The 17,005-nt window shown below is 35.5% G+C and overlaps 1 protein-coding gene across 13 annotated transcripts in view; it reads right to left on the bottom strand.

Moving 5' to 3' along the window:
- Positions 1–479: 479 nt before the first annotated feature.
- The window catches only part of C2CD6 (C2 calcium dependent domain containing 6), a 122,139-nt gene continuing 105,613 nt past the window's right edge, over positions 480–17,005 (bottom strand). For 11 of the 13 annotated variants that reach the window (XM_072741003.1, XM_072741010.1, XM_072741006.1 and 8 more), the window contains one exon: positions 13,733–14,203. In XM_072741003.1, the coding sequence (XP_072597104.1) occupies positions 13,856–14,203 (348 nt within the window). In that variant the 3' untranslated portion in view covers positions 13,733–13,855. Of the gene's footprint in view, positions 597–13,732; positions 14,204–17,005 lie in introns of those variants that run through there. The other 2 variants (XM_072741009.1, XM_026002454.2) reach the window with 2 other exon arrangements.

Here is a 17,005-nt window from a genome sequence, read left to right as displayed (position 1 = left end):
TAGAGAAACAAAACCAATAGGATATTTATTATAAGGAATAAATTTGGCCATAAATGTGGCTCATACTATTATGGAGGCTAACAAGTCCCAAGATCTGCAAGGTGAGTGTGCAACCTGGAGACCTAGGTTGTCTCTTGATATGTTACAATATTGCCATTAGAAGTTTAGTGAGGTAAAGGGATTTCAGTTTTCATTTAGTAAGTATTTTCTCTACTACAAGCTTTCCTAACTATTATTGGTCAATTGCCTGTTAGTCCTCAAATCTATTTATTCAGTCTTCCCCTGCTCTGCTTCATTGGGAACTACATTTCCCTTGCACCCTCACTCTGGTTTCCAGGAAGCATGAGTGGAAGATCAGAGTATACGAAGAAATGTGGTATTTCTCACCTTTTGTCCCACTCCTTGTTTCTGGTGGGGTCTCTGGCAGCAGCTGCATCATCTTTGTCTTCTGTTTTTGGGACTCCGGTAACACCACCTCTTGCTACCCCTTCCATCTGAGGGCTGGTATCACTTCCTGCTCTTGCTAATCTTTGGATTGCCTCACACTCCCTTTTGGTTTCTTAATCTTAGTTCCATCACTGATGAAACCAGTCTACCTGAAAGATCCAGAGTTACCTTCCTAATTACACTCTGATTGATACACATACTAACAACCTTGAAGATTACTAGAAATTCTTGGTCTCAAAAAAAATAAATAAAAACTATTACCTTGATTGTACCATTAAATGAATGATCGAGAATCCATTTTCCAATTGTATTGAAGTCCCATAGTGTTCATGATTTGTGGTAGAAAAATTGAAACTGACCAGTATTCTCAAGAGCAAACCAAAGTCTGACAAGATATAAATATTGTACTTGATAATAGAATAGAGGCACCTGGGTGGCTCAGTCGGTTAAGCATCTGCCTTTGACTCAGGTCATGATCCCAGACTCCTAGGATGGAGGCCCACTTTGGGTTCCTTGCTCAGTAGGGAGCCTGCTCTTGCCTCTCCCTGTGCCTGTCCTCTGTCAAATAAATAAAATCTTAAAAAAAAAAAAAAAAAGGAATAGAACATATTGGAGCCTGGGAAGATGGTGGCATAGGAGTATCCTATGCTCAGCTTGTCCCATAGATCCATCTAGGTAACAGCCACATCAGTGCAACTAACCCCCAAAACAACCCAGACTAGCAGAACAGGCTTTCCACAGTTCATTGTAGAGGAGGCCACAAAGCAAAGGTTAGGGGGCAGAAATGCATTCAGTACCCAAACTCTCGGCAAGACTAACCACAAAAGGATGCCACCAGCAAAGAGAAGAGAGAAATAGACCACACATCAGGTACCCCAGATACAGGGGGACTGCACTGGGAATATGAGCTACCACAACATCTGGCTTTGAAAAGCAGTGGGGCTTAATGAGTTTTAACCCTCAGTAGGGCTTAATTCCCGGGACTTTAAAGATCAATGGGCTCAGCTCTAAGAGACTGATAGGAAACTGAGTCCCCACCCTTTAAGGTATACCATAACAAACAATCCTGCTGAGATATAGCATAGAAGCAGCAGTTTGGAAAGTGCCTGGATACATAGGAAAGAGATTTATCTACTAATCTCAAAACATGCACTGGCGAGGTAGGAATCTTTAGGAGACTTGTTCCAGAACAAAAGAGCTGGCAGGAACACTTCTCCACTGCCTCAATAGCTGGGCACCTTCAGGAAACAGCATGAACACTCCACCTAGCTGGCTAACACACCACACTCTCCCCCACTTCTGTGGATCCACCCCATCCTGTCTATCCCAGTTGGGAAGAGTCCCTCCAATATGACTACTGCAGTGTCACATCCTACAAGCAGCTCCCACTAACCAGTGCCACTCCAAAGTTACTCCTACCCTGGGGAGAGGGGAAGATAACCATACACAACAGTTTGTAGCCCCAACTGTGAACTAGGGCCAGACATCTAATCTGAATGCCATCACCACCCACTAATAGGGAACAACTCAGAACACCCTGCAATTTGGTGTGACCCTTAACCCCAGCAAATAGGCTGAGGGCAAGCATCTGGTCCAAACCCAACTATATGCCCAACACAGCCCCAGACTGGCCTCTTAACAGCACGGGGCCCAAACCCTGCCCACAACAGGCAGAGAGCCATTGCAAATGACTGGACTGAAGGCAAAAGTGACTGAATCACGACAGTAAGGTGCATGCAACACAGAAGAAACATTCTGGAAGTTCCTGGTTCTAATGAATGGGAGGACATACACTGCACTACAGGACCCCTTCTTCAAAAGGCCACTACTTGAAGATCAGGAGATGTAGCTGACGTTCCCCAAACAGAACAGATAGACAAAATGAAAAAACAGGACTGCCCCAAATGAAGGAACAGGACAAAACCACAACCAAAAAACCAAAATGAAATGGAGATAAGCAATATGCCAGATACAGAATTCAAAGTAATAGTCATAAAGACAATTGACATGAGAAAAGAGATCAGGATCTCAATGAGACCCTCAATAAGCAGAAAATTTTATATATGTATATATAATGTATGTATACATTATACATACGTGTATGTATATATATGTGTGTGTGTGTGTATATATATAAACCGATCAGAGACTAACTCAAAAACTGAAATTAAATTACAGTAGAGGAAATAAATAGTGGACTAGAGGATGCAGAACAATGAATCAGTTAGCTGGAAGGCAAAGTAATGGAAAGCTGAATAGAAAGAAAATAGAATCATAAAAAATGCAAATAGATTAACAATTCAGCAACACCATCCAGTATAATAATAATATTTGCATTATAGGGATCCCAGAAGGACAAGAAAGATAAAAGAGGGGAAGAAAATTTATTTGAATAGCTGAAAAATTACCTAATCTAGGGAAGGAAACACATCCAAACCCAGGAGGTCCAGTGAACCCCCTATAAAATCCACCCAAGGAGATCCACACCAAGACACAATAAAATAGCAAAGGTAGTGATAGAGAATTTTAAAAGCAGCAAGAGAAAATACAAGGGAAACTCCATAAAGCTATCTTCTGATTTTTCAGCTGAAACTTCACAGGTCACAGGGGAGTGGAGTGATATATTCAAAGTGCTGAAAGAAAAAACCCAAAAATACTCTATCTTGCAATATTATCATTGAGAATAGGAGGAGGGAAATAATTCCCCAAACAAAAGTTAAAGGAATTCTCACCACTAAACCAGCTTATAAGAAGTGTTAAAAGGAATTCTTTCTTTCAGTGGAAAGAAAAAACCATAAACAGGATTAAGAAAATTAGAAAAGGAAAAAACTCCACAGGTACATACAAACATAAGAAAGGTAATAGATAAATCACTTATAAGACCAGTACAGAGGACTTCTGGCAAAGATGGTGGAGCAGAAGGGCCCTAAACTCCCCTCATCCTATGGATACAACTAGCTAACACTCACATCAGTATAACCCAGAAAAATAACTCAAAGGATGGGAGAAGATCCACCAAAACAAAATGGCAATAAATGCATATCAATAATTACTTTAATGTAAATGGACTAAGCACTCCAATCAAAAGACATAAGGTGATAGAACAGATAAAAAGGCAAGACCCATCTATATGCTGCCTACAAGAGAATCACTTCATACCTAAAGACACATGCATATTGAAAGTGAGAGGATGGAGAAACATTTATCATGCAAATGGATAGGACAAAAAAGCTAAGGTACCAATACTTAGACAAAACTGACCCCAAAGACTAACAAGAGGTAAAGGCCACTAAATAATCATTAAGGGGACAATTCAACAAGAAAATATACAATTGTAAATATTTTTGCAAATAACATGGGAGCACCAAAACACATGAAACAGTTAATAACAAATATAAAGGAACTGACAGCAATACAATAGTAGTAGGGACTTTAACACATTTTTACATCAATGGACAGATCACCTCAACAGGAAATCAATAAGGAAACCTTGGCTTTGAATGACACACTAAGCCAGATAACTTAATAGATACATTCAGAACATTTTATCCTAAAACAACATAATACACATTCTTTCTAAGTGCACATGGGATATTCTCTAGAAGAGATCACATATAAAGTCACAAAACAAGTCTCAACAATTTCAAAAAGATAGTTATATCATGCATCTTCTTGAACCACAATGCAATGAAATTAGAAATCAACAAGAAAACATCTGGAAAGAGCACAAATATATGGAGTTTAAATAACATGCTATTAAACAATGCATAGGTCAACAAAGAAATTTAAGAGTTAATAAAAAATACATGGAGACAAATGAAAATGAAAACTCAATGTTCCAAATTCTTTGTGATGCAATAGCAGTCTAAGAGGGAAGTTTATAGCAATACAAGGCTACCTCATAAAGCAAGAAAAATCTCAACCTAACCTTATACCTAAAGGAAGTAGAAAAAGAAGGAAAAACAAAACCCAAATCCAGCAGAGGAAGAAAATGATAAAGATTGAAGCAGAAATAAATGATCAACAATAGATCAACAAAACAGCTATTTTTTTGAAAAGTCAACAAAATTGTTAAGCCTCTAGTCAGACTTAATAAAAAGAGAGATAATGCAAACAAAATCAAACAAAAGAGAAGAAATCACCACCACCACCACAGAATTACAAAGGATTGTAAGAGAATATTCTGAAGAAAATGTTTGCAAACAAACTGGATAACCTAGAAGAAATGGATAAATTTCTAGAAACATAACCTACACCAAAACAGAACCAGGAAGAAATAGAAAATTTGAACAGTGAGATTACCAGCAATGACATTAAATCAGTAATCAAAAAATTCCCAAAAAACAAAAGAACTAGATGGCTTTACAGGGGAATTCTACCAAACATTTAAAGAAAATAGTTAGTATCTATTCTCAAACTATTCTAAAAAAATAAGAGCAAGGAAAACTTCCAAATTCATTCTATGAGACCAACTGATACCAAATCAGATAAAGACTGAAAAAAAAATTTTGATTTTGATACCAAAATCAGATAAAGACTGAAAAAAAAAGCCCAAACCCAATTTCCCTAATGTACTTGTATGCAAAAATCCTCAACAAGTATTAGCAAACCAAATCCAACAATATATTTAAAAAATCATTCACCACAATCAAGTGGAATTTATTCCTGGGATGCAAGGTTGGTTCAATATTTGCAAAGCAATATGATATATCACATCCATAAGAACAAGGATAAGACCCATATTATTATTTCAATTGATGTATAAAAAGGATTTGACAAAGTACAAAATCCATTCATGATAACAACCCTCAACATTTAAGTTTAGAGGGAGCATATCTCAACATAATAAAGGCCTTATATGAAAAACTCTCAGCTAATATACTCAATGGCCAAAAACTGACAGCTTTTCTTTTAAGGTCTGGAGCACTCTCACCACTTTTATTCAACACAGTACTGGAAATCCTAGCCACAACAATCAGACAATAAAAAGAAATAAATGGCATCCAAATTGGTAAAGAAGTCAAACTCACTATTTTGAGATGACATGATACTATATAAATATAGAAAACCTTAAAATTCCATTAAAAACTACTAGAACAGACAAATTTAGTAAGGTTGCAGGATACAAAATCAATGTACATAAATCTGTTTATTTCTATACACTAATAATGAAACACCAGAAAGAGACATTAAGAAAACAATGCCATTTACAATTACACCAAAAATAAAATATCTAGAAATAAACTTAACCAAGGAGGTAAAAGATTGTACTGTTAAAACTATATATGCTGAGGAAAGAAATTGAAAATAACACAAAGAAATGGAAAGATATTCTGTGTTCATAGATTGAAAGAACAAACATTAAAATATTTATACTACCCATAGCAATTTACAGATGTAATGCCTTTCAAAATGCCAACAACAATTTTCATAGAACTAGAACAAACAATCCTCAAATTTGTATGGAACCACAAAAGACCCTAAATAACCAACACAATCTTGAAAACGAACAACAAAACTGGGGATATCAGAACACATGGTACTAGCACAAAAATAGACACACAGATCAATGGAACAAAATAGTCCAGAAATAAACTCATGATTATATGGTCAATTAATCTTTGACAATGGAGGAAGGATATGCAATGGGAGAATGATAGTCTCTACAAGAAATAGGGTTGGGGAAACTGGACAGCTACATGTAAACAATGAAACTGGACCACTTTCTTACACCATACACAAAAGTAAACTCAAAATGGATTAAACACCTAAATCTGAGACCTGAAAACATAAACATTTTAGAAGGGAGCACAGGCAGTAATTTCCCTGACGTTGCAGTAAAATATCTTTCTAAATATGTCTTCTGAGGCAAGGAAAATAAAAGCAAAAAATAAACTATTTGGACTACACCAAACTAAAAAGCTCCGCACAGCAAAGGGAACAATCAACAAAATTAAAAAACAACAATGAATGGGAGAAGGTATTTACAAATGACACAGGCAATTAAGGGTTAGTGTCTAAAATATATAGAGAACTGGGGACCCCTGGTTGGCTCAGCAGTTTGGCACCTGCCTTTGGCCCAGGGTGCGATCCTGGAGTCCTGGGATCGAGTCCCATGTCGGGCTCCTGGCATGGAGCCTGCTTCTCCCTCCTCCTGTGTCTCTGCCTGTCTCTCTCTCTCTATCATAAATAATAAATAAATAAATAAATAAATAAATAAATAAATAAATAAATCTATCTTTAAAAAAATAAAATATATAGAGAACTGACACAACATATGTCAAAACCAATAATCCAACTAAAAATGGACAGAAGATATGAATAAACATTTCTCTAAGGAAAACATCCAAAGGGCCAACAGATACATGAAATGATGCTCAACATCCCTCATCATCAGGGAAATGCAAATCAAAACCACAATTAGATGTCACCTCACACTATCAGAATGACTAAAATAAAAAACACAAGAAATAATAAGTGTTGGCAAGGACATGGACAAATAGGAACTCTAGTATACCATTGGTGGGAATGTAAACCAGTGTAGCTACTGTGGAAGGCAGTACAAAAGTTCCTCAAAAAATTAAAGTAGAATGCAATATCAATCATAATTCTAGGTAGTTTAATCAAAGAATACAAAAACACTAATTCAAAGGGATACATACACTCCTATGTTTATTGTAGTAGTATTTACAGTAGCTAAATTATGGAAACAGCTCAAGTGTCCACTAATAGATGAATGGATAAAGAAGGTATAGTAAATAAACACAATAGTATTCAGCCATAAAAAAGAATGAAAACATGTCATTTGCAATAACATGGATGAAGCTAGACAATATAATGCTAAGCAAAATAAGCCAGTCAGAGAAAGACTAATACCATGTAATTTCACTCATATGTGTCATTTAAGAAACAACAAAGGGGAAAAATAGAGCAAGACAAACTAAAAACAATCTTTCAACTATAGAGAAGAAAGACAAATACCAAAGGGGAAGTAGTGGGAGGAGGTGGGTGGGAAGAGGAGTGAAAAAGGTAAAGGGGAATAGGAGTACACTGATCTTAATGAACACTAAATAATATATGGAATTTTTCAATCACTATATTGTATACCTGAAATGAAAATACCACTGCACATTAACTATACTGGAATAAAAATTTAAAAACTACAGAGATTAAAGCACAAAAGCAGTAATATCAATTACATCCATAAAAACTGGCCAAGGGATTCACAAAATAAAAGGATGTAATATATTCCACCATATATATAAAACATGCATAAGGGGAGTAAACATTTAGTGCTTTTAGTATGGGTTCAAACTTAAGTGACTATCAACTTAATATAGACTGCTATATGAATAGGATATTAAATATAAACCTACTGGTAACCACAAATCAAAAACCTATAATAGATAAGCAAAAAAATAAACAGAAAGGAACCCAAGCATATCACAAAGAAAGCCATCAAACTGAAAAAGAGAGCAAAAGAAGACAGAACTACAAAAAACAATCATAAAACAAGTAACAAAATGACAATTACTTTGAAAGTAAATGGGCCAAATGCTGCAATCAAAACACAGAGTGACTGGATTAAAAAAGATCCATCTTGTGCTCCTATCTACAAGAGATCATTTCAGAGCTAAAGACATATGCAGATTGAAAGTGAAGAGTTGGAAAACATTTATCATGCAAATGGAAGTGAAAAGAAAGCTGGGGTCACAATATTATATCAGACAGAACAGACTTTAAAAAGACTGTAACAAGAAAGAAGAACATTACATAATCATAAAGAGAACAATCCAACAAGAAGATACGATTATAAACGTTTGTGTACCCAACATAGGAGCACCCAAATACATAAAGCAACTATTAACAGACATAAAGGAAGAAATAGACAATAATACAATAATAGTAGGGGACTAAAACATCCCATTTAAGCAATGGAGAGATCTTCCAAACAGAAAACAAGAAATCAGCTGAGTTGAATGACACATTGGATGAGATGGATCTAACAGATACATTCAGAACATTTCATCCTAAGACATTCTTTTGCAAGTGCATATGGAACAGTCTCCAGAATAGATCACATTAGGCCACAGTCTGAACATATTTTAAAAGACTAAAAGACTGAAATCACATATCATACGTCTGACAACAATGCTATGAAAGTAGAAATCAACCACAAGAAAAAAATCTGGAAAGAACACAAATACATGGAGCTTAATTAACATGCTACTAAGCAATGAATGAGTCAACAAAGAAATCAAAGAGGAAATTAATATATACATGGAGACAAATGAAAACAATGGTTCAAAATCTTTGGGATACAGCAAAAGGCATTCTGAAAGGGAAGGCTATTGCAATATAGGCCTACCTGAAGACGTAAGAAAAATTCCAAACAACCTAACCTTATACCTAAAGGACTTAGAAAAGTAAGAACAAACAAAAGCAGAAGCTACTGGAAGGAAAAAAATAATGAAGATTAGAAGAAAAATAAATCAAAATAAAAAAGAAACCAATACAATAGGTTGATGAAACCAGGTGCTGGTTCTTCATAAAGTCAAAAAAATTGATAACCTTTAGCCAGACTTGTCAAAAGAAAAAGAGAGAGACAAAGAAAGAACTCAGAATCAGAAATGAAGGAGGAGAAATAACAACCAACAGTACGGGGGATCCCTGGGAGGCTCAGTGGTTTGGCGCCTGCCTTTGGCCCAGGACATGATCCTGAAGTCCCGGGATTGAGTCCTGCATCAGGCTCCCTGCATGGAGCCTGCTTCTCCCTCTGCCTGTATCTCTGCATCTTTCTCTCTCTCTCTCTCTCTCTCTCTCTCATAAATTAATAAATAAAATCTTAAAAAAAAAAACAAACAGTACAGAAATACAAAGGATTATAAGAGAATATTATGAAAAATTATATGCCAACAAATTGGACAACCTAGAAGAAACAAAGTCGTAGAACCATATAAATTTACAAAACTGTATTGGGAAGGTATAGAAAATCTGCACACTGTAATTACTAGCAATGAAATTGAATCACTAATCAAAAATCTCTCAACAAACAAAAGACAAGGACCAGATGGCTTCACAGGGAATTCTACCAAACATTTAAAGAAAAGTTAATATCTATTCTTCTTAAACTATTCCAAAAAAAAAAAAAAAAAAAAAGAGCAAGGAAAACTTCCAAATTCATTCTATGAGGCCAACATCACCCTGATACCAAAACCAGATAAAGACTGTATGGGAAAAAACCCAAAACCCTATTTCTCTGATAACCATAGATATAAAAATCCTCAGCAAAATATTAGCAAATGGAATACAATAATACATTTAAAAAAATCATTCACCACAATCAAATGGGATTTATTTCTGGGACACAAAGGTGGTTCAAAATTTGAAAATTAATCAACATGACACATCACATTAACAAGAAAAAAGGATAAAAACCATATGATCTGGGGATCCCTGGGTGGCTCAGCGGTTTAGCACCTGCCTTTGGTCCGGGGCGCGGTCCTGGAGTCCCGGGATTGAGTCCCGCGTCGGGCTCCCTGCATGGAGCCTGCTTCTCCCTCTGCCTGTGTGTCTGCCCCCCACCTCTCTCTCTCTCTCTCTCTCTCTCTCTCTCTCTCTCTCTCATGAATAAATAAAAAAAATCTAAAAAAGAAAAAAACATATCACTTCAATGCATGCAGAAAAAGCATTTGAAAAACTACAACATCCAATCATAAAAATTGTCAATGAGTCAAGCTTAGAGAAACATATTTCAATATAATAAGGGCCATATATGAAAAACCCACAGCTAATATCATACTTAACGCTGAGAACTTTCCCTTTAAGGTCAGGAACTAGATAAGGATGTCCATTCTCATCACTTTTATTCAACACAGTACTGGATATCCTAGCCACAGCAACCACACAACAATAAGAAATAAAAGGCATCCAAATTGGTATAGAAGTAATACTTTCACTCTTTTCAGATGACATGATACTATATATAGAAAACCCTAAAGACTCCACAAAAAAACTGCTAAAACAGACTAATGAATTCAGTAAGATTGCAAGATACAAAATTAATATCAGAAATCAGTTACATCTCTATACACTAATAATGAAATAGCAAAAATAAAAATTAAGGAAACAATTTCACTTACAACTGCACCAAAAAGAACCAAATACCTAGAAATATACTTAACCAAGGAGATGAAAGATCTCTACTCTGAAAACTATAAAACATCAATGAAAGAAACTGAAGATGACATAAACAAATTGAAAGATATTCCTTGTTCATCGACTGGGAGAACCAATATTGTTTTTTTTTTGTTTTTTTATTTTATTTTATTTATGATAGTCATACAGAGAGAAAGAGAGAGAGGCAGAGACACAGGCAGAGGGAGAAGCAGGCTCCATTCACCGGGAGCCTGATGTGGGATTCGATCCCGGGTCTCCAGGATCACGCCCTGGGCCAAAGGCAGGCGCCAAACCGCTGCGCCACCCAGGGATCCCCCAATATTGTTTAAATGTTCATACTATCCAATGCAATCTACAGATTTAATGCAATTCCTGTCAAAATACCAATAGCATTTTTCACAAAACTACAACAAATAATCCTAAAATTTATATGGAACCAGAGAAGACCTTGTATAGCCAAGGCAATCTTGAAAAAATAAAAACAGAACAGGAGGTATCACAAACCCAGATTTCAAGGTATACTACAAAACTGTAATAACTAAAACAGTATGGTGATGGCCACAAAACAGACATATATACCAGTGAGAGCCAAAACATGGAAATAGCCCAAATGTTCAACACACACACACACACACACACACACACACTAGAATATTGTTCAGCTATCAAAAAGAATGGAATCTTGCCATTTGCAATGACTAGGATGCAACCAGAATGTATTATGCTAAGTGAAATGAGTCCAAGACAAACACCATATGGTTTCACTCATATGTGGAATTCCATCAAAACAGATGAACATAGAGGAAGGGAAGTAAAAACAAGATACAGACAGAGAGGGAGGCAAACCAGAAAAGACATAGGGGTGAGAGGTGGAGTAATTGAGTGTCAGGCATTAAGGAGGGCACTTGATGTAATGAGCACTGGGTGTTATATTAACTGATGAGTCACTAAATTCTACCCCTGAAACAAATACTACACTATATGTGAATGAACTTGAATTTAAATTTTGAAAGAAAAAAAAAAGGATCAATGGAACAGAATAGAGGGCCCAGAAATAAACCCATGCTTTTAAGGTCAACTAATCTATAACAAAGGAGGCAAGAATATTCAATGAGAGAAAAAAATGTGTTCAACAAATGGGGTTGGGAAACTGGAAAGCTATATGTAAAAGAATGAAACTGGTCCACTTTCTTACACTGTACAAAAAACTCAAAATGGATTAAATACCTAACTGTAAGAACTGAAACCGAATTCCTGGAAGAAAACATAGGCAATAATTTCTTTGACACCAGCTATAGAAACATTTTTCTAGTATGTCTACTATGGCTAGGGAAAAAAAAATTAAACTATTGGGACTATACCAAAATACAAAGTTTTGAATAGCAAAGGAAACCATCAGCAAAACAAAAACAGCCTATTGAATGTGAGAAGATATTTACAAATTATATATCTAATAAAGCATTAATATCCAAAATATATGAAGAATTTATACAGCTCAACCTCCCAAAAGAAATAATCCAATTTAAAAATGGGCAGAGGAGACGAATAGACCTTTTTCCCAAGAAGATACACACGTGAAAAGATGTTTAACATCCCTCATCATCAGGGAAGTGCAAATCAAAACCACAATGAGAAATTACCTAACACCTGTCAGAATGGGTAAAATAAAAAACATAAGAAATAACAAGTGTTAGTGAGGATGTGGAGAAAAAATACCCCTCATGCACTGTTTGCCGGAATACAAACCAATGCAGCCACTGTGGAAAACAGTCTGGCAGTTTTTCAAAAAATTAAAAATAGAATTACCATATGATCCAGTAATTCTACTATTGGGTATTTACCCAAAGGATACAAAAACACTAATTTGAAAAGATATATGCATCCTTATGTTTATTAGAGCATTACTTACAATAGTCAAGATATGGCAGCAGCTCAAGTGTGCATTGCTAGATGAATGGATAGACATCACACACACATAGGAATATTACTCAGCAATAAAAAAGAAAGAAATATTGCTACTTGCCACAAGATGAATGGATCTACAAAGTATAATGCTAAGGGAAATAAGTCAGACAAATACCATATGATTTCACTCATGTAGAATTTAAAAAACAAATGAACAATAAAAAAAAAAAGACAAAAACCAGACTCTTAAATATAGAGAACAAATGTAACTAGAGGGGAGGTAGGTCGGGGGATGGGTGAAACAGCTGAAGGGGATTAAAGGTACACTTACCTTGATGGACACTTAGTAATGTATAGAATTGTTGAATCACTATATTGTAAACCTGAAACTAATATAAAACTGCATGTTAATTATACTTGAATTTAAAAAAAGAGGGGGGGTAAAACCAATTCTCAGAAGTCTCTCTCAAATAATAAAAATAAATCCTATGTTCATCTTGCTAATTTTTATGCAGTTTCTACAGTTTTAAAATTTTATTTATTTATTAATGAGAGACACACAGAGAGAGAAAGAGAGGCAGAGACACAGGCAGAGGGAGAAGCAGGCTCCATGCAGGGAGCCTGATGTGGGACTCGAACCCAGAACCCCAGGATCACACCCTGGGCATGAAGGCAGGTGCCAAACTGCTGAGCCACCCTGGCGTCCCTGTTTCTACAGTTTAATGTGATTTCCTAAGTTTTATGCTATTAAAGAGGTCCTTTCACAGTTTTCTGAGTAAGTTAGAAGAGTCGGTCCACCATAGGAGGTGCCTCAGGAAATAGTATTAAATCTGTTCTTATATTTATTTATAGTGCAAAAGTTGTAATAGCAGATGATATTAAAATTAGTGGATGTTCCCTAAGCCCAGAAAATTACATACTGTTGCATCTGGAAATATACTTAGAGCCAAAAATAAGTATATTCATAATAAAAGGCTAAACATAAATAACTGCAAATAAAGACCCTGAACACTGGGTAGACAGAAATAATTTAGAGACTAACAAAGATTTGGGAAATCAGAGGACTATCAACCGATAGGATATTGTTATACAGTAAAAAGAGAGAAAAGCTGGAAAATAAAACTTAACAAATATGAACTGAATATGTATTTCTTGGTCTGTTCCCTAAGGTTCATAAACAAAAACACATTTACATCAAAAGTGCTTCTTTTTCATTTTAATTTAAACAAAATGGTTCTAACAAGATGAAATTTGGTTGATTTCTATCACACAAAAGGACAGATCTCCAAACCATTTTGTTAATTGGAGAAATTGACTGTTGGCTTTATATATCGTTCTGAACTTTTAACATTTGGATAATATCACAAATGAGCGAACACTTTTCAATGTTCTCTCTTAATCTTTTTTTTTGCCGCATTTTATGGATTTCATAATTTGGGATTGCATCATTGACGTACACTAAGCCTGCTGAAACCATTCGAGGACTTGTAAGTTTTCCATTGTAGCTCTCTCGCCGTTTGTTAACCTCTGGAGCAGTATTCGGTCTTGTGAAGTGTTTTAACTGATTATGGCTATCATCTGAGCTTTTTCCTAAAAGCTTTGTTCTTGATTTTGCTTGTTCAGCATGCTTAAATGGGGTCACAGGTATATCCTCAAATCTATCCGAACAATCCTAAATATTAAAATAAAAATTCAGGTTGGTGAGTTAGTTTTCTTAAAAATACATTCAAATTTCCAAGAACTGAAGTTTGTAATATCAACAGTTAAAGAGAAAAAATAAAGGCAACAAATATTTTATAGGCAGTCCCCAAATTCAGATCCTAAACCCAATGCCTCCTATTAGATCCTATTACAGAAACCATGCTTTTGGGGCAGCCCAGGTGGCTCAGCGCTTTAGCGCCGCCTTCAGCCCAGGGTGTGATCCTGGAAGACTGGGATTGAGTCCCTCCTCAGGCTTCCTGCATGGAGCCCGCTTCTCCCTCTGCCTGTGTCTCTGCCTCTGTCTCTCATGAATGAATTAAAAAAAAAAAAAAGAAAAAGAAAAAGAAAAAAGAAACCATGCTTTAAAAAAAAAAAAAAGGCCAATGTTTCAAAGGATCTTGTATTTTAGAAGGGATAGAAGATACGAAGCTGGAAACCAGAAAAACTTAGGAGAGCTGTCCTTAGGAATCAGACTCCTAAAAAAAAAAAAAAAAAGGAATCAGACTCCTAGACCAAGGCAGTTAGCCTATTCTATAATTCTTCTCCAAAATATATTTTCTCCAACCCCAAATATAAATCATGAACTGATACTTTATATCATCCAGAGTTTCATTCTTTAAAAGTTAATAAACATCTTCTTTAATGCACCTTCACGCACACATAGAGATCCTGGCATCCAAGGACATAGTTATACTGTTTAAAGTAATAAAAATTTTTATGTACATTCTGAGTAAAGAAGTAAAACATTTAGGAAAATAACTAGAAAGATATACACCAAAATTAATTTTTTAAAAATTATCATTGGGTTAGGGTGATAGGATTATGGGCTTTGTTTTCCTTTCCTTTTTAAAAAATTTACATAATATGACTCTCTTTTATAATAAACATATAATAACCTACAATTATCCCTAAGAGGCTATGGAGCTATTAGTCATTCTTACGCTAGTATGAACTAGTTTCCCATGCAGTCTGAGCATCTTGTCCCTTAACACTTTGCAGAGATGACCACACCAAAGCAATAAGCTATCCTGATTTAGAGAGAAGGTGAGAATGAATTAATAGAATTGGAGGGTAGAGAGAGGTTGTACAGGACTAAGAATTAGTGCAAGAAAGATTTACAAAAAAGGGGGTATAAAGAGTCTAAAAACAAATTTTACCTACTTTATTTTTGCCTGGGTTTGAAGAAGGCAAGGAAACATTCTTCCTCTTCTCCTCTTATGTATGTGGAACAATTAGGTAAGCCACATTTAAGGGAATTTCTGCTACTTTGGTAATATATAATTCTTGCTTTACAGATGAAATAACTGATTGCTGGAGTACCAGCCGAAGGGCATGGAGACCCACACAACTGGTTACTTTTCTGGATGGTCCTACAATTCAATTTCTGATCTTCTATTTTGACTCCTTTGGGAGATTCTTGGATTTTAGAAAAGAATCAGATGAGCAAGTCTTTCCAATGATCTGAAAAAAAAATGCTCTCCTACCACTCAATTTTCTCAACTCCACTGGAGAGGAAAGTTTAGGGACTGCTGGTTTAACAGAGAAAAATAAAGAGAACTCCATCTCTCCTGCCCACTCTTAGGATAAAGTTTCTGAGATCCTATATGATCTCATATTATATGATATAAACACTATTTATTGTTTTGTTTGGAAAAATGATATTAAAGATTCAATTTGTGTAAAGGAACTTCAGAAAGTCTTTCCTTTCCCAAAACTATGAGCCCATCTTCTACTTCCTTGTCATAGTTGATACACACACGTATCCACTAAGTGTATACACACAGTCAATACTAAATCACCAAATTTAATAGGAAAGAGAAATCCAAAGTTAAGAGTATAAGCTGCATTGATAATATTTTCCCTGCTACTAATTTTACTATTTACTAAAGCTAAATTTGCTTTACTATGAAAGCAAATTCAAAGCAACTGTTCTAAGAAAAAAAAAGCAACTGTTCAAAATTAGACCTATTTTCTCATTCAAAGGATTATGCACATCAAACTATCAATGTAATACTATTTTGGGATTTATGAGTTCTCTCAGTTGTGGGTCATACCTATTTATATACACTAACGGAGAAGAGCAGTAGTCCAGAAAATTAAAGTAAGTCCTTCCATTCCTAGATTTTAACTTTGCTTTAGAATGGTTCGCATAAAGTCTGGCAGCAGGTTCACCTTCCTAATTGTTTTATGTTAATATTATAAATAGGTTTGAATTCCAAGTTTCTTAGCACATGATATACCAGAGGGGCAATGGTAATAGAAGTTAAATTAAAATTTTTTCATCCATAGTCCAGTAGATTATAAATGCATATATATAAATTTGAAAAAAAATTGCATATCTAATGCTTATCAGAATAACTGGCACATATCTTTGTTTACTGAAACAAATATAACTTAGCAATCTGAGAATTATATATTTATATCTGCATGAAAACAAAATCCCAGCTATGTTTCCATAGTATATACAGTCACTGCCAATAATTGTATCGGTTGTGCCTGCATGGAGCCCCTGGCTGAGGGGTGAGTTGTGGCTGAAATCAGTTTTCCATGGACAGAGCAATGTGCTCTTGCTCCAGGGTGTCTCAGTCTACAGTGTCAGCTCAGAAGAAAGGGTGTCTTTTTCTAATTCGTGCTCTAGAGGGAGTGGCCTTTATCTATTTTACACAAAGGCACTAAATGTGTTACCAGTCCCCTGATTTTGTGACTGCGTTTTGAATTGGGTGAGGTGAATTTGAATGTCAGAAGAATTTTTTAAAATTTGACAGTCCGTATA

Source organism: Vulpes vulpes, chromosome 16, assembly GCF_048418805.1.
Source record: "Vulpes vulpes isolate BD-2025 chromosome 16, VulVul3, whole genome shotgun sequence".
NCBI classification, from domain to species: domain Eukaryota; kingdom Metazoa; phylum Chordata; class Mammalia; order Carnivora; family Canidae; genus Vulpes; species Vulpes vulpes.
Note: the sequence above shows the minus strand (reverse complement) of the source record. Positions and strands in the feature narration are given on the sequence as shown.